Source organism: Oryctolagus cuniculus, chromosome 19, assembly GCF_964237555.1.
Source record: "Oryctolagus cuniculus chromosome 19, mOryCun1.1, whole genome shotgun sequence".
Taxonomy (NCBI): Eukaryota; Metazoa; Chordata; class Mammalia; order Lagomorpha; family Leporidae; genus Oryctolagus; species Oryctolagus cuniculus.
Window position 1 is genome coordinate 6060153 of NC_091450.1, and position 17679 is coordinate 6077831.

General features: G+C 58.5%; 2 protein-coding genes across 2 annotated transcripts; both read right to left on the reverse strand.

Annotated features, from left to right (window-relative positions):
- Window positions 1–35: 35 nt before the first annotated feature.
- Window positions 36–9737, reverse strand: KAT8 (lysine acetyltransferase 8). The gene is made up of 11 exons (XM_002721730.5): window positions 9469–9737; window positions 8272–8346; window positions 8006–8181; window positions 4228–4281; window positions 3953–4117; window positions 3201–3290; window positions 1291–1431; window positions 1091–1184; window positions 855–1005; window positions 522–676; window positions 36–182 (listed from the first exon to the last, which is right to left on the reverse strand). The coding sequence occupies exons 1-11, from the start codon at window positions 9677–9679 to the stop codon at window positions 118–120; spliced, it is 1377 nt and encodes a 458-aa protein (XP_002721776.1). The 5' UTR covers window positions 9680–9737; the 3' UTR covers window positions 36–117.
- A 2529-nt stretch (window positions 9738–12266) lies between these two features.
- Window positions 12267–16277, reverse strand: BCKDK (branched chain keto acid dehydrogenase kinase). The gene is made up of 12 exons (XM_002721731.4): window positions 16154–16277; window positions 15271–15606; window positions 15083–15151; window positions 14842–14952; window positions 14614–14661; window positions 14415–14534; window positions 14239–14337; window positions 13957–14030; window positions 13529–13657; window positions 13359–13448; window positions 12801–12959; window positions 12267–12701 (listed from the first exon to the last, which is right to left on the reverse strand). The coding sequence occupies exons 2-12, from the start codon at window positions 15466–15468 to the stop codon at window positions 12557–12559; spliced, it is 1242 nt and encodes a 413-aa protein (XP_002721777.1). The 5' UTR covers window positions 15469–15606; window positions 16154–16277; the 3' UTR covers window positions 12267–12556.
- Window positions 16278–17679: the final 1402 nt, after the last annotated feature.

Consider the following 17679-nt stretch of genomic DNA (forward strand, 5'->3'; position numbering starts at 1 on the left):
TTCCTCTCCCTGCCCCTCCCCTCAACGTCCAGAGGCACCAACAGAATTTGCTTTATTGAAAAAGTGATGGGAAGGGTCTGTACATATTTACAGGGCCTGGGGTGCGGGTCCGGCAGCTCACTTCTTGGAGAGTTTGACTTGCTTGTGCTTGGGAGGGGCCCACTTGAGGCAGACCGAGTCCACTGTGGGGAGAAGGGGGCTGTGAGAGGTGGGCTGGGCCTCTGGGCCAGGCCTGTGCACACCTGCCTGCTCCCCCCACACACACTCTGGGCCCAGGCCAGGTTTCACCTCCTCCAGGCCAGAACAAAAGGGCAAGGGCGGACTACGGAAGGGGGCAGGGAAGCCCAGGAATGGAGTCGCCTGCCCCAGGCTGTGTCCTGGGAGCTAGAGCTAGTCTGACTGGTTTGGGATCATGTGACAAAGCACAAAGCAGTCCTTACACCTACACCCCCACAGTGAGTGTGTGGATACACCCACACGCGTGCAAGCACACACACACACACAGAGCAGCCCCCACCCACCTGTGATGGGAGGTTTCTTATACTGGGCACTTTTGAGGTGCTCCTCCACAAGCTTGGGCGTGACACAGATCACGTGCTGACCCTTCCAGTACTTGACCATGTTGAGGGACTGCAGGGTGCTGATGATGTCAGTCTGGGTGATGCTGGTCATCTGGCTACAGAAAGGGATAAGAGCGGACGTTGGAGACAGGTCTCCGGGACAGGGAGGGGAGGGAAGGGAGGGTCCGGCTGGGCCAGCTGCTAAGGGGCCAGAGAGACAGGGTCACAGCCGATAGACAGCTCTTCCCTTGAGGACTCCGGAGGCCGAGGCTGTGGCTGAGGTCAGAGCCCCACCTGAGGTCCTTGATGGACAGCGTGCCCCGGAAGTCGCGCAGGATCTCCAGCAGGACCCATGACCAGTAGCTGCGGTAGCTGAGTTTGCCCAGGTCAGACAGAGGCTTCTCCGGGGAGCCTACCGTGCTTTCCAGCTTGGAGAGCTCGTAGCCTGGCAGGGGTGGAGAGAGCATGTGAGGATCCGGCCCGCCCTGGCATGGCCGCCCCTTCCCGGACAGCCCCCGGGAGCCACTCACTGAAAGCGATGAGGAACTTCCCGTAGCCGCGGCGCTGGTAGGGCGGCAGGGTCAGGATGCAGGCCACATTGTTGCCATCTGGAGACTCCTTCTCCTGCGGGGGGCTGGGGTGCTCAGGGCCTTGGCACGGGAGGGCTCAGCCCCTCCTCCAGGCGGTACCCGCCCCCGCCTCCCCAAGTCTGAGCCTCCCAAGCCAGCACCTTAGAGAAGTAGCCGACGATGTGGGCCCCTTGCCTGTCCACCTCGGTCAAGATGTAGAAGACGAAGGGCTCCACGTCGAAGTACAACGTCTTATGGTCCAGGAACAGCTTGGCCAGCAGACACAGGTTCTGACAGTAAATCTGAGGGGTGCGGGAGATAGCCACGGGCTCAGGGGGCGAGAACAGCTCCCCTGCCCAGCCTCTGTGAGTGCCAGGCCGGCGGCAGAGGGGCCCTCCCCAGAACAGCAGTGTTGAGAACTGGAAGGAGTCTCAGATGGGCAGAGAAACACAATCAGTGAGCGGAGCGGAGCTGGCCGGGCGGGGCTCGGACGGAGGGCTGTGCAGGCCTAAATCTGGTCAAATCTCCGTGGACATCGGCTCCTGTTTCAGATCAGGAAACTGAGGCCCAGAAGAAAGAGGCAAGTGGCGTGCCCAATGTCCCGTGGCTGATTCAACTCTGCCACCTGTCCTGTTCACTGCTGTTTCCCCGGCACTTACTACAGAGCTAAGCACGAGGCTGGGCCTCAAAGCCTGGGGTGCCCCCTTGGCCCCGCCCACTCCTTGCCGCAGACTCAAGAGACCCGCCCAGGCCAGCACCGGGAGGGATAACAGGACCTCGAGACTGGCTCACAGCCCAGGTTACACGGCTCTCTGGTTTGACACCTTCCACATCCACTCTGTGAGCCCAGCAATTCTGGTACCAGGGCACCAGGCTCACAGTGGGTGTTCCCCTTCAGTGCCAAAGGGCGCCAGTAGCAGCAAAGGCCACGTGTTTGCAGCGCCTACTGGATGCCTCGCACAGCATTAGGCATCTGACATTTGCTGTCTCATTTATTGCACTAACAACTTGATCAGTAAACATTGTGACTCCTATTTCACGCATGAGGAAACAGGAACAAACAAGGGTAAGAAACTCCTCCAGGGTCAGGGAGGAAGTAACAGAGCAATCTGAAGTCAGGTGTCACTCCCAAGCCTGTCCCCCTTCTCCTCCTCCTCCTCCTTTTTTTTTTTTTTTCTTTAAAGATTTATTTATTTGAAAGTCAGACTTGCAGACAGAGGCAGAGATACAGAGAAAGATCTTCCATCCACCAGCTCACTCCCCAAGTGGCTGCAATGGCCAGGACTGAGCCAGGCTGAAGCCAAGAGGCCGGGGGTTTCATCTCAGTCTCTTGGGTGGCAGTACCCAAGCACTTTGGGCCATCTTCCACTGCCTTTCCCAGGCGCATCAGCAGGGAGCTGGCTCGCAAGTGGCGCAGCCAGAACATGAACTGGCGCCCCATGTGGGATGCCAGTGTTGCAAGTGGTGGCTTTACACACTACGCCACAACACGGCCTTGCCCTCTCTTCCTCTTACCCATATATTGCCTTTCCAAGGGAACTGGGCCACTTGGCTGAGACCCTGTCGGACTGACCAGTGCAAAGGCCAAGTTCTCAACGGCAAGGCAGGCCCCAGGGCACCCCCCTCCCTCCGTGGCCCAGGGGAGTCCTTCTGCCAGGAACCAGGAGCTCAGCCATCCTCATCACAGAACTGTCAGGCAGGAAGTCTCACACAAAGCAGTTCCCTCCCAGGCAAAAGCAAACAACCTCTCTCTTGCACTCTGAAAAGAGAAAGCTCTTCCAGGAGCAGCCTCAGGCAAGAAGCTCTCCACTCCTAGCCCACAGCTACCCAGGCCTGGACAAGTCCCTGGGGCCAGAGGGAACCCTAGCCCGAGGCTGGCAGGGAGGGGGAGGAAGGGCCCTGTGTTTACTGTGTACCAACCACTGGCCAACAGCTAGGCTTCGTGAGACCTCGCAGGCCTTCTCCCTACCCAGGCTTGCCCAAGGGCTGGCTCTCCTGTAGAGACGTGAGGATCATCCAGGAGGTGCCCCAGGCGTGCCCCGTCGCCCCAGCCCCCTGGCCGCCAGCTCACCTTGTGGTCTTTGCCGTCCACTTCGTACACAGAGATGTTGCTCTTGCGATAGATCTCCTTCCCTGGGGGCTGCCGCCACTGACACTGGCCCTGGCAGTGAGAGGTGGGTGGGGTGGGGGACACAGGCTTGAGACTCAGAGGCTCCCTGCCTGACGACCCTCACCACCCCACCGTGCGGCCCCGAGCAAGTCTCCCCCTTTTCTCATCCATAGCCCCCAGGGTCAGTGTTTCACCCAGCCTGAGGAGTCCTCCCTAACAGCTGCAGAGGACGGAACCTCCTGGGCGCACAGAGCGCATACTCGGGCTAGGGGTCTCCAGAGGGCACTTATCCATGACCCTGGCTTTCCTGAACCAGGGAAATTCACTGCTCTGGGCAACCCTCCCCTCCCCCCTCACCATGCTGGTGGTGAGAGTGCAGTTCCCATGCACCGCCCTCCACACCTTCTGATCCCCGTCCACATCTTTCGTCCCACTGCTAGGGGTGGACGTTCACTTCCTCTTTCACACCCAGGAGCCTGGCGCTGCTAAACACAGCGGTCAAGGGCCAAAGGGCCGAGGGCCCAAGAGTTAACTGCACCCCTCTACAGACGTGGGAACTGAGGTCCGGAGGGAGGCAGTAAGTTGGCCAAGGTCAGCCCCACAGAAAGGCAAAGCCAGGCCTGGAATTCAGCTGCTCCTGGCGCCTGACTCCTGCAGACCCCTCTCTGCTCCCAGCCGCCCCCAGCCCCAGGGCCCGGCCTGGCCCAGCTCACCAGATGGAAGCGGTAGCTCTTCTCATACTTCATGTACTTGAGGCAGTACTCGCAGAGCCAGAGCTTGGGCTGTTTCCCATAGTCCTCCGGGAACGGTGAGAAGTACCAGGCGTCAATTTCGTAGTTGCCGATGTGGATCTTGTCCACATACTTCACCTTGGTGATCTGCAGGCAGAGGGGGACGGTGGGGAGTGGGGAAGGACAGCACAAGGCTTAGCACGGGTGAGGGAGGAAGTGGTGAGGGAATGCCCAGGCAGGCCCCTGACCCTGCGTACCGCCTCATGCTCCTTCTCCAAGGCTGCCGTTGTGGGGTCCATCTCTGCGTAAGTCTGCAGGGAAGAGAAGTGCGCAGGGCTGAACAGAAGGTGGTCAGGCTGCCCCTTAATCTCAGGGTCCACGGTGCCTCCCTCCTGGCTTCCAGAACATCCATACACCAGACCCGGAGCGAAGTCGTCTGACCTGGGTCTGTGGCTGGCTGGTCTGAGCGCCTCGCCTGTCTGCCCAGACACCCCTGATGCCCGTGCTGGGACATCCTGCCAGCTGACCAAGGCGCGGATCGGGAGCTAAGAGCTTCCGCTGCACAGTGAGGCAACCCAGCTCTGCCCAAACTGCCACATGATAGGATGGATCTCGTCTCCCAAGGCAAGGGCGACCACGGCTGACTGCCCCGTGGGCCTGGGCACCTCTGCTGGGCACCTGCCGCTGCCTGCCGGTGGGCCTATCCCCAGAGGCCCCTTCCACAGCAGCGTCATAACTCAAGATGCGCAGAAAGCCCCTTTGCTCTCTGCAAACCTTCCTCCTGGGCATTCGCCCTGGGCCCAGCTGCCCGAGTCCAGCCACTGAGCCTGCTCTCGACTCCTCCCTCTCAGCCTGGCATTCCATTAGCATGGCCAAGATCTCAACCAGCGGATGGCAACTCACCTCCCTGACATCTCTGAAGTCACGCTCTGGAATCCTCTAGTCTTTCCTACCATGTCCGGTCTGGACAACTGACCAGGCCTCCTTAGCGCCCCAACCCCCAGGCTCAGGCCCCGCAAAGCCCCGCAGTGATTAACACCCACTCTCTGGCCTTTGTGCTTCTGCACGTGCAGGGCCTTCCCCTTGCGAATGCCCTTTCCTTAGGCCAGCAGACAACGCTTCCTCCAACTGGCACACAGCACGAGGCAGGCGGGTCCCAGGACGGAGCTGGACTTTGTGAGCTGGAGGCTGTAATTGTTTCCACTGTGCTGGCTCCAGGCCTCCAAGGCCCAGCGTCGTCCCCACCCGCTCCAGGAAGCCTGGCCGGCGTCTCCCGCTCTGGAGAACAGCGGCCTTCCCAAGCCAGGGGCAAGGTGGTCAGCAGCTTGCTTCCCTTATTGTCCGAGTCTTGAGTGTGCGGGGGAGTAAACGTCCAGTCACACAGCACATGGTGTTCTTGGGCCAGAATTTGAAGAAGGTGCCGCCGACAGCTGGACAATGGGGGGGGGCACCCTTGAAGGCCCACAACCTGCACCAGAGGGGCTTGGGGCCTATTTAGTTGAGAAAGGACCACTGTTGACCCAGAAGTCCCCTTCACAAGGCGCTCTGCCTAAACAGGCCCAACTAACCCTTTAAAAAAACATTTTTTAAATAAAAGATTTATTTTATTTATTTGAAAGATAGAGCTACAGAGACAGAGAGAGAGATCTTCATCTGCTGGTTCACTCCCCAAATGGCTGCAACAGCAAGAGCTGGACCAGGCCCAAGCCAGGAGCCCACATGTGTGCAGGGGCCCAAGGACTTGAGGCATCCGCCACTGCTTTCCCAGGCATGTTAGCAGGGAGCTGGATGCGAAGTGGAGCAGCCAGGACTCAAGCCAGTGCCCATATGGGATGCTGGTATTACAGGCAGTAGCTTAACCTGTTAGACCACAACACGGGCCCCTCAGCTAATCCCCTCAGCGATCTGAGCTAAAGCATTCTTATTTTGATTTTACAGAGTGGTGAACACACAGGGAGCAGTGTGGTCACCCGCCCTTGGCCACCAGCCAGTTGCCATTTATTTCACTCCACAGATCCTGCTGGAGTCTTCACAATGAGCCTGGAGATAGCGCCGTTGGCTCTCCCCCCGTACAGGAGAGGAAACGGTGGCACAGCGTGACAGGGCACTTGCCCAAGGTCACAGACCTGGTACACAGCACAGGTGGGCACACGTCCCTGGTCTGTCCGATTCACAGCCTGACCACTGCCAACACGACACAAAGTCCTCCTCCTTACCCCTCGTTAAGACACACTTCCCGGATGCCAGCAAACACGCGGCTTTGGCCAAGGCAATAAAGAACTACAGAAACACTCCTCTTAAATGCCGTAATTTATTTAAGAGTCAAACATTAATTAGGCTCCGAAGAACCTGGCTGATCGTTAACTTGCCCATTACGACCCATTCTGGGGTTTTATCACTAGTGGCCCATTCTCATCTGGCTTGGTGTCCAGTGTGTGTTCAGTGCCAGCTAGTGAGGGACTCACCGTCTTCCACCTGATTAGCTCTGTCCAACCCAGGAGCCACCAGCGCCTGCGGCTGTTTAAATTCGTTACAGTGTAAAAAGTTCACTCCCACTCTCAATAGTGTTCAAGAGCCACACGTGGCCAGTGGCCAGCGGTCACTGCCCAGGAGACAGAATGGCCACGGAACGTTTTTTTCCTGACAGGAAGTTCAGTGGGACACTGCTGCCTTAGACCCTGGGAGGCCCTTCCGGTCCCATCCACAGTAAGGACTGGTGCCACGCTCGCGTTCCTGCAAACGTTGTGCTTCTAGGTGAAGTAAAAGCTTCTCCAAGCAGTACTTACCTCCAATAAGTGCTATGCGCTCTGGGATTTTCTCTTTTCCTATTTCTTTCTTCCATTTTCAAAATTTAAATGCTGCCCCCACCCACTGAATCAATTTTGCCATCTACTAGAAGGCCCCATCCCACAGCTTAAAAAACAGCACTGCAGGGGCCGGCACTGTGGTATAGGGGGTAAAACCACTGCCTGCAGTGCCAGGATCTCATATGGGTACCTGTTCAAGTCCCAGCTGCTCCACTTCAGATCCAGCTCTCTGCTGTGGCCTGGGAAAGCAGTAGAAGATGGCCCAAGTGCTTGGGCCCCTGCACCCATGTGGGAGACCCGGAAGAAGTCCTGGCTCCTGATCAGTGTAGCTCTGGCCGTTGCGGCCAATTAGAGAGTGAACCAGCAGATAGACCTCCTCCCCTTTCTCTCTGTGCCTTTCTTCCTCTCTGTGTAACTGACTTTCAAATAAATAAATCTTTAAAAAAAAAATAAAAAAGAACCCACACTTTGTCACCAAATGGTTTCTGACTTTTCACAGTTACCGGCACTGAAGCTGGCAGAGCCAGCCCCTAACCGGGTTCTTCAAGCCGTCGTGGGCCTCTCCTGTAGGGGATGACAAGGCTGCTCACCTCACAATTCCCTGCAGTAAACACTGGGCCTAACACTTGGGCTCACAGACCACTGTCTGGCATTATGATTCTCGCTTCAGCCCGCCTTCTGCTAGCTGTGTGACCTTGGGCATGTTACTGGATCTCTCTGAGCCTGCTTCCTCTTCTACCATAGAAATAACTATCCTTATGGCACTGAACTGTTAGGGAGGACGGGATGAGCTCACACACGTATAGGACTCAGGATGGTGCCCAACGTCATTCATTCATTTCCTTTCCTTTGTACTTCAAGCATTTTTGTCTAATGTCTAGGAGCCAACAGAAGACAGAGAAAGAAGCGCTGGGAGGCAGGGTTCCCATCCCAGCTAGGTATTTGCTCGCTGGGCAACTGCAGCCAAACCCTTGCCCTCTCAAGCCTGAATTTTCCTCCCTATGAAGAAGAGTACACAAAAGGTCAGGGAAGTCTCTGGCACACTATAGGAAGCATCAGAAATGGGACAATCTCTCTCTCTCTATGTAACTCTCAAATAAATAAAATAAAATGAAAATTTAGACCAAAAAAGAAACGGGAGATGTGTTGGCACCAGGGCCTGTGAAGCCCGGGGGAGCTGGTAGAGGCAGCGGGGCCTCCCGGGCCCTGGGGAAGGGGGGCCCCGGACCTTCTGCACGTGGTTGATCTCATCGTGCTTCCGCTTTTGGTTGCGCGTGATCTTGCGCTCAGGCTGCTCGGCCAGCTCACTCAGGTACTTCTCCGAGTTCTTCTGCACGGCGTCCTTCACTGTCTTGGTCAGCGCCAGCCGGTTCTTGTCCACCCATTCGTCCAATCGCCGGTTGACTGTGAGGATGGTGCGGATGGGCTGTGAGGGCTGCTGCCCGGCTGGCCCTTCTCCCACCCACCCAGGCCAGACTGCCCCAGGTCACTCACAGCCCACATAGTGCACATAGAACTCCTCTCGGCCCTCCTGGTCATTCACTCGAGACTGGATCACCTCGGCCGAATCTGAAGGACAAAGGGCAGGATCACCAGGACGCAAGGACCAGGACGAGAGACCCTGGACACGGAGGAGCAGCCTCCAGGTCTGTGGGGCCGCAGGTAAGCTAACCCCACCCAAACACATCTGCCAAGCTATTTCAACTTTCTGAGCTTTCGTTTCTCCATATGAAAAATAAGACCAACAGCGCCCACCTCAGAGAGTGAGCTCATGCCTCTGAAATCTTTCAGCCGGTGCCTGACCACTCACAGCTCACTTAGTAAGTGAGTAAGGCAACCACTGCGCGTCTGGCCCTACACCCGGGTACAGAGGGCAGGGCAATGACTCACAAGAGCTCCTGCCCTCCAGAAGTTCCCAGTCTGATAGGGGAGAAGACACAGCCCGGAAAATGACAACAGTAAATGTTACGAGCACCGCAGCGGCTGAGGTATGCAAACAATGTTGCAGGCCTGTGCACAGGGAACAGCTCACTCTGCCTGCAGGGGGAATCAAGCGTTGCATCAGAGAAGATGAGTTAAAAGGATAAGGAGGAGCGAGTCAGGCGGCGCAGGGAGGCAAGGAAGACAAGGTATTCCAAGCAGAAGGCACACGTGGTATAAGGCATCCTAGGGTATTCAGAGGGCAAAGCGCGTTCTTGTCCGGCCAAGACTGGGAGCCCCAGAGGTCACAAAAATGGATGCCATTCTAAGGAACTTGGGGTTTGTTTGGAAGATGACGGAAGGCAAAGGAATGTAAAGCGAAGAGGAAGCTTGTTTGGGGAGGGGGTGGTTCTCTGTTGGCGGCCGTGGGGGACAGATGGAAAAAGCAGAGATCGATAAGGAAGGAGAGTTAGTAAAGAAAGAAAAGGGAATGAAGCCTAAAACCCGGAAAGGAAGTGGAAGGGGAGCTCTGTAGACAATCAGAATTTGAAGATCGCCTGGCTGGTGGGATCTGGGCGGCGCCCAGCACACCTCGAAGGGTAACAGCCTGCCTCTACGCTGCGGCTTCCGCAGCGCCGGCTACAACGCCTACTTCCTCAAGCCCCACCTCCCCTCGACTCCCAGCGCCCAGCTCTCGGCCCCTGCGAGGACCCGTCCTCCGGCCCTGCCCCGCCGCAGTCCCCGCCCCCTGGCCCCGGACCCCGCCCTCACGCCAGGTGCTATCCGGCCGCCGGCACAGGTAGGTCTCTCCGATCTCCACCGTGACTTCTGGCTCGCCGCGCGCCGGCGTGGGCGGGGAGACGCGGCCCGGGGATGGGGCGGTCCCCTCGACCGCCGCATTCTCCCCTGGCCCGGGCTCGCTCTCCCCTGCGACCCCCGAAGTCGCCGCCGCAACCGCCGCAGCTGCTCCCTGGGCCGCCATCGCGGTAGAGGAAGTGACGCCAGAGTCAGGCGCCGCGCGCGGCTGTTTTCGCTCCGGGTCAACAGTGCGCGGGGGCGGAGCGTCAGGCCGGGTGGGGCGGGGTCTGTGATGTGGCGGGAGATTATTGGCTCGTGCGGCCGTCCTCTGCGCGCTGGGCGTGCGCACTGCGCTTTGCGTTGTCGGGGTTGGGAGATAGACTTTCCTGATGTACTGAGGTCGGTCTTTCTGATGGCCAAGATGTGCCGATTTTCAAGGGGTCGCTGCCCCTACTTTAGCGGAGCGGAGCCAGCATGGCCTCCTTAGCTCCCGGACGCCGGGATTGTGAGCCCGGGCTTAGCAGCCCGCCCGTGAGCCGCCCACCTGGGCCAGCCTGGTATCGGCCACCTGTAGTTTCTAAGGTTGAGGACACTGCTTCCTTTGTTCAGGTTGGGAAAAAGTAACCGCTGAGGTCGCGACAGCCGGACAGGTGTGTCCAGGGATGCCCTCCCAGAACAGTCTATTAAAGAAAGGAGCTGGTGCCGAAACCACCGGAGCAGAAACTCGCCCGGGGGCAGAGTGAGGTCTAACCCTGCCCTGGATAAGGTGCACACGCGTGCAGATGACCTGAGAGCCGGCACAAGTTAATACAGGTCCATACGGGTGGTAAGACTTTTAGCACTAAAACTGACGGTTACGCGTGTATGCTATCTCAGAGCCGGCAGAGTAGGCATCCAATAAATATCCCCTTTGCCCATTTTCTGAATATTCTTTGATTTAGTTATTGGATTTAGAATCAATTTTTTAAAAATATTTGTTCATTTACTTGAAAGAGTCATATATAGAGAGAAGGAGAGGCGGGGGGGGGGTCTTCTGTCTGCTGGTTCCCTCCCCAGTTGGCTGCAACGGCTGAAGCTGCGCCCATCTGAAGCCAGCAGCCAGGGACTTCTTCCGGGTCTCCCATGCAGGTGCAGGGGTTCAAGGACTTGGGTCATCTACTGCTTTCCCAGCCCATAGCAGAGAGCTGGGTCGGAAGTGGAGCAGCCAGGACGCCAACTGGCGCCCATATGAGATACTGGCACTGCAGGTGGCGGCTTTACCCCTTATCACCACAGCGCCAGCCCCTGGAAGCAATTCTGAGAGGCGTGGAATGCCCAGGAGAGTGGAGCTCAAGAAATACCTGCTAGAGGGATCCCGGGCCGATGGCAGTGGGGAGGCACTGGTAACTTGGCTCTTGGGAAATGAAGAAATTTAGGGGGCTAGTGATTGCTGTGTATCTGACATGATAAACATCACAGAGAAAAGATGAAAATTCTACTCCCTGCACCCTCTCCAGACTCCCTGCCTTGAAGATTCTTACTCCACCTACCCAGGGGACTGACAGCTTCAGTTACCCAGGCTGTCCCTTCCAGCGAAGGGTTAGCCAGAACTTTATTAATCCCTGATCAGGGTCACTGCTTCGGCCTCCACCGTTCTCCCTCCAGTCGTCTGGCAACCCATGATTCTTCCAACGTGCAGATCTGATCGCTGGGCCCAGAGCTGCAGGTGCTACACTCAGACACCCCCGCGGCTCTTGGTTATTTTCTGTCCCTAGGTCACCTTGGTGGGGTGCACTGGCCAGCACCGCAGGCTCTTCTTGGAGGAGCTGCCCCTAGGCTAATAGGGCTGTTTGGGAAGTTTTGAACCCGGGAGTTTGAGTGCGCATCTCTCCCCCCCTACACACACGCTCCCACTCCCCACACTTTCACAAACGCCTGTGAAGTGGAGGAATGAATGAATGAACGTTCCTGGAGTTTAGGTCTCTTGCCTCCGACTCTGAGGCATTCTTTCCTGGCTCTGGACTTTTTGCTCCAAGGCCCCGCGCCCCCTGACCGCTGCACAGCGCCCCAGCCCCAGTTTCTGCACAGTGGCCAGCCAGCCGGATTTTCAACCTCACAGGTCAGGGGCGACTCCATCACCTGCCATTTGACATCCAGGCCTTTCTTTTCCTGTCTCCCTGCAAGCCCTACCCTCCATCACCCCAAAGGGTGGGTGATGTTGTGCGGCCTGGAGATAGGCTCAGGAAGTTGGCTGGCAGAGCTCCGAGGGGCGCGGGGGTCCCACCAGGCAGGCGGTCCTCAGGTCTGTCTTTGGCTCTGGCAGGGAGAGTGAGGTTTTCCCACCCGAGATGTCAGCCTGGTGCTTCTCCCAGGAAGTTCCGCTTCAGGCCTGACTCGGAGCCTGCCTGCTCCATTTCCTGCCCTCCCTGTGGGAGGCCACCTTCCTCTGGGGCACCCCTGACCTTGCCTTGGCTTCCTTGGCTGCTGCAGAGGCAGCTGGAGGAGGAGGGGAGGGCATGGTATTTTTAACTTTCCTTGGGCGCAGGAATCGGGTGGCTCAGGTCGCCCAGTCTGGTGCCCTTCACCCCTAAAACCTGTGACTGCCAGGGAGGAAGTCGGGGCTAGGCATCTCCTTTGTTCTTCGATATCATCTGGAACCCAGGAGTATTTGTGAAATGAGGTGAATGGAAGGTCACCCCCCAACTCCTGCCAAATCAAACACACAGGGGACTTGGGCCTGTTCTACTCCTGTCTGCCAGAGACTGGGCACGCGTCAGTTAACACCCGATGGCTCGCCTGCCCGAGAGGGCATTCAAAATGTGAACTTTAATAACAAACGACAGGTCAGAATGGGGGTTCCCCGGGAACGAGAATGTTGGAGCTGGTGCTGGAGACCTCAGGGGTCCCCACTTCCTCCCCTCCAAGGTCCGGAGGCAAGGAAGCAGTGGACCCTATGGAGGAGGAGTGGCCGCCCAGCCCCGTGTGAGTCCGTCTGTCTGGGGCCCTAGGACCCACGATGCAGCAGCGTGTAGAACGGAGTGCCGCCCTGCCCACCCCGGCGAGCAAGGCCAAGCCTGTGGGGTCAGATCCGGAAGCTTTCCTCCCGGCCGTCAATGTGGCGTAGCCGCAGGTAGACATCCGTGCCGATGCCCTGCAGGGACTGCAACTGCAGGGAGCCGCCGAGGTACTCCGCGTAGGCCCGCGAGGTGGGCAGCCCGAAGCCAAAGCTGGGGGCAGGCAGGGGGACAGGACGGGGCTTCAGAGGCTGGAGTCTCCTGGCGCCTGTCCCCCCTCCCCCAACTCGGCCCGGCCAGATGGGGCCTCACCCGTGCATGGGCCCTGACTGGCCTCCACTGTGCATGTCTAGGTGGCCGAAGAGGGGGCTGATCCGGGGGTCCTGGGTGCTGGCCTCGGCCGTGGTGAAGTGGTAGTCCATGACCCGGTCCAGGTCTTTGTGAGCGATTCCTCCGCCCCGATCTGAGATCCTGGTAGGATGTCCACAACCAGTGCTTGGCTCAGCTTGGGCGGGGGAGGGGCTCACTACCTCCCAGGCAGTCAGTGCTAGGCCTGCCTTCCTGTCCCTTCCACCCCAGAGCGGATGTGGTCCACCTAGTGCATCCTCACCGCAGCCCCGGCTGCTGCCTATGTCTGCCGCCTCATCAGATTTCATGTTTATCCTCGGCCCAGCTCTCCGGACTCCAGGGGCCACGCACCCGGCCCCGCGTCCAAGAATACCCGGCACATGGCAGTCTCAGAGCGACAGAGTATCTTGCCTGACCTGGGTCCAAGTCCCAGGATGAGGGCAGGTACCAGCTCGAGGTCAGACAGCAACTCAGTAAGAGGACCTGGGACTCCGGCCTCCCCAGCCCAGCTCCTGCACACACCTGATGACGAGGTCCACGTCGTTGTTGGCGATGGTGATGACCACATCGGGGACGTTGTAGGGAGTGTCTAGGTGGCTCTCCATCGTGGCTCTGTGCGGGGACAGAGACCAGTAGGTGGTGGCACCCCAGCTCCTGGCGGCCCCCCCGCCCAGCACCTGCAGCCGCCCCACCTCATGGCATTCTTGAGCAGCTCAGGCAGGATGTAGTCCAGCGGCATCGGGATGAAGGGGAAACGGGCGGCCACGTGGCCATTGATGCGGACGCGGGGGGCGTTGCCGTACTTGTGCTCACACAGGCGTCTGTGGGTAGGAGCAAGGCTTCAGTCGGGTGCCCCCAGACCAGGGTCTCTTCACGGGAGGCAATGCTGTAGCCCGAGAGCCGTCTGGCAGTGTTCGGAGATTTTTTGCTAAGGGGTACTGCTCACACTGAGTGAGCAGAAGCCAGGAGGTCTTGACAAACACTCCCTGGCCCCACACCCATTCAAAGAATGATCTGGTTCAAAACGCGCAGAGTGCCCACGCTGAGAAACCCTGCCTAGACCGTGCCCTGGGCCTTCCTGCCCTCACAAGGCCCACCCCCTTCGCCGTTCGAGCCTCACCTGGCAAAGTCCACCCACTTTTCAATGATCTTCTTTGGTGAGAGGCGAGTGCAGATGATGCCAACGAAGTCGGGCTGGCAGGAGAAGGGAGGTTGGGACCAGCAATGCCCTCCCCCAACTGCAGCAGCCAAAAGCCTGCAACTCCCAGTGTGGGGAAGCACCCCGAAGCCTCTCCCAGCCCTAGCCCCAGGAGACCCCAGGCTCAGTCTCCGGCCCACTTAACTACATTCCCAGGGTGGGCGGGGCTGTGTGGGGAGGTAAATCCCTGCCCCAGAGCCCCACCTTGTCCTCGTGCAGCGCCAGGTGGTGAGTGGCCAGCATGCGGATCCCAAGCCTGGAAGTCAGTGTCTTATCCAGGAAGTAGCGGACCAGCTTCTCATCCTGTGAAGAGTGGGGCCTCAGCCACTCTGTGTGCCTTCCCAGCCCCACCCCCCCAGCCCCATTTCCTGACCCCTGACCTCTATGTGCTTCCGGCTCTCCCGCAGGCCCTCAGCCAAGAGGGTCACCACGTCCTTGTGGTCATCCAGGAGCTGTCGCACGAGCTGGCAGTACTGGGCGTCCTCCGCCTGGTCTTTGATCTGCAGGTCAAGAGTCGTGAGCACGGGTGGTTCACCCCTGACCTCTGGGTCCCTTCCTCTGCTCTGGCCCAGCCCTTACCGGGGGGAAGTCCGTCAGCTTCTGGAAGGCACGGATGTACAGCTCGTGCTGCAGGGAAGACAGTCGGGACGCACAGGCTGTCACGGGCACTGAGCCACCGCACGGGTCACCACCCAGCCCAGTTCACGCGGCCTAACCCCCCCCCTCGCCGTGACCCCTCGCTCCTCCTGGACCTCGGAAGGGCCTGGCCTCTACGGCGCACACTGACCGGGATCCTCTCTACCTTACCACATGCAGTATGGTGGGGTTGCAGCCAATGATGAAGGGCAGGCTGCGGAAACCCTTGATGCGGTGCGCGATCCTCACCGGCAGCTCCTGCTGCAGGTACCGGCCGCTTTTCTAGAAGAAACAAAGACCAAAGACGGAGAGGCGGCTCCCCCACCCCCACCCCCACCCCCACCCCCACCCCCACCCGGGTCTGAGCGCCTGGGCAAGAGCTCCAGGAGCCAACAAGAAGCAGGAATCTTACCAGAAGGTGGCTACCGTCCTGAGAGCGACCGGAATAGAGCATCATGGTGGGAGTGAGGCGGACTGAGGGCTGGAGAGGCAGGAGGGAGTGAGCCCAGAACTCCAGCACCCTGTCAAGCCCTTGCCCCTGGGCACCCACTCCAGCTCCCAGCTCTGCCCCCACTGGCCACCAGCCCTCCCCCACTGCACCTTCTCTGCTGCCACGTCGATGGCGGACTGGTTGTAAAAGGAAGTGACCGTCTTGGAGCGTTCCCGCGCCATCTCCACATGGTGCGTGTCTGTGGCTGACGTGGAGCGGGCCCGGAGGAAGAGTGCGGGCCCCAGGAGGGGCCGGAGCGGAGACCCTCCACGGGGGCCGCTTCCCAGCACCACCGATGCCAGGAACATCGTCCTGCTCCTTGGCGGGAGCCAGCTAGGGCTCAGGACCCGACAGACGATGGCGACCCCCAAACAGGGCAGGAGGAGTGTGGGTGGGCAGACGGCTCTTTGGCTTCAGGGGCACGGGCCCCGGAGAGCAGCTCCCATCTAGCCGGGTGGAGGAAGAGGTAGTTGTAAGGTCTGAATCCCCACGGCCTGGGCACGGGTATCCTCAGACCTGAGCCATCTCTGCCCACCCCTTGAGCCACCTCCCCAAAAAGGCCGGGCCTGGGCATCCTTGTTTTCTGGAGCTTCTGTTCTGCCACCTGAGGCTCTTAATCTGGTGGTCTCGAGGTCGGGGAAAGAGAGTCTCATACCCACTAAGCAGAAAAACCTCGGACCCCGACTCTCTTCTGCAGGGGGCGGGGCCGACCCCTACCCAGAGCCGTCAGACCCGGGCCCCGGGATCCTGGCCTGCGTACATGCGACACGCAGCGCCGTGCACCCAAGGGTCGGCTCAATCGAGGCGAGCGTTCCCTTCTGAGCTCCTCCTCCGCGGGGGTCACTTGGTTCGGCCCTAATCCCACCCCCATATGGTAGATGCCAGGCACCCCTCCCCCGCCCTCTGCGCGCGAGCTCCCGCGCAAGGGTGGAGGCTGCGGACGTGCGCGGCGGAGCCTCCGCGGGCGGGACCTGCGTAGGGTGCTCCACTTACCGCGGGGCCAGGGTCAGGGCCAGGGTCCGAGCGGAACCGCCCGAACAGTCGACCGGCTGAGCTCGCCGAGCCTCTTGCGCCCTCCGTCGCCGTGACGTCGCGCGGGCTGCGGGAGCGCGGTGCCTCCTGGGAGTTGTAGTTTCGCTCCGAGGACGCCGCAGCCCCGGCCCCCGCCCACCCGGAGAAACCTCAATGCTCTTTCTGCAGGGGCCCCGACCTTAACCTAAAGTGACCCTTGGGCAAGAAAGCCCTAGATGTAAACCGCACGGGTCAAACTCTGTCTGGTTCTTTTTTTTTTGGGGGGGGGGGGGACCAGATTGTTTCAAATCCCAGGTCCGTCCCTTAATATGTGGGACAAGTGGCTTGACTTTTTAAAGATTTATTTGTTTGAAAGGCAGAGTTACAGAGAGGCAAAGGCAGAGAGAGAGAGAAAGAGGTCTTCCATCCGCTGGTTCACGCCCCAGATGGCCACAATGGCTGGAGCTGCACCTATCTGGAGCCAGGAGCTTCTTCCAGGTCTCCCTCGCAGGTGCAAGGACCCAAGGACTTGGGCCATCCTCCACTGCCCTCCCAGGCCATTAACAGAGAGCTGGACTGGAAGAGGAGCAGCTGGGACTCAAACCGGGTGCCCATATGGGGTGCTGGCACTGTAGGCTTTGGCTTTACCCGCTACACTATGCTGTCGGCCCCGTGGCTTAACTTTTCATAGCTTTAATTTTCTTTTTGGTAAAATGAGGATGTATCGATCTTAGGGTTGTTGTGTGGGTTACATGATTATGTGTATGTAAAGTTCCTACAACAGTGCTAGGTGTGGAATTAGCACTCTTTCAGTGTTAGGCATTATTGTTGCTATTACTATTCACGCCCACCATGCATACAAGAGGTCTTCAAAACATTCATGGGAAAATGCACATTGTGAAATAATGGTGCATGGATTTCAAAATTTTTTGAACCCAAATAAACATTTTGTAATTGTTTTCCTCGAACTCTGTAATACCCTCATAATCCCTGAAGGGATCGTGGTTTGATTCAATCATCTGTGATGGGGACCCAGACAGCCAGGGCTAGGCCACGCCAAAATCAAGCGCCTGGAACTCCGTCCAGGTCTCCCACATGGGTGACAGGAGCCCAAGCACTTCGGCTGTCTTCCAGTGCTTTCCCAGGTACATTAGAAGGGAGCTGGATCTGAAGTGGAGCAGCCGGGACTGCTACTTAACGTGGGACATCTCAGTCTGTGGCTTAACCCACAGGGCACCACAAACGCCAGCCCCCACTGATAGAACCGTCCAGCTGTAGTGTTTGGAACGCTGGGTGAGGACCAGAAGCAGTGAGAACATAGTTTCTTCATCCAGGTGGGATGTGAGGGTGTATGGGTGTATGTATTTGTACTGGTTAGATTATTGTTGTTGTTGTTGTTACTGTGCTGATACACTTTCTAAAAATTTTTTAAAATTTATTTATTTATTTGACAGGCAGAGTTAGAGAAGAAGAAGAAGAGAGAGAGAGATCTTCCATCTGCTGGTTCC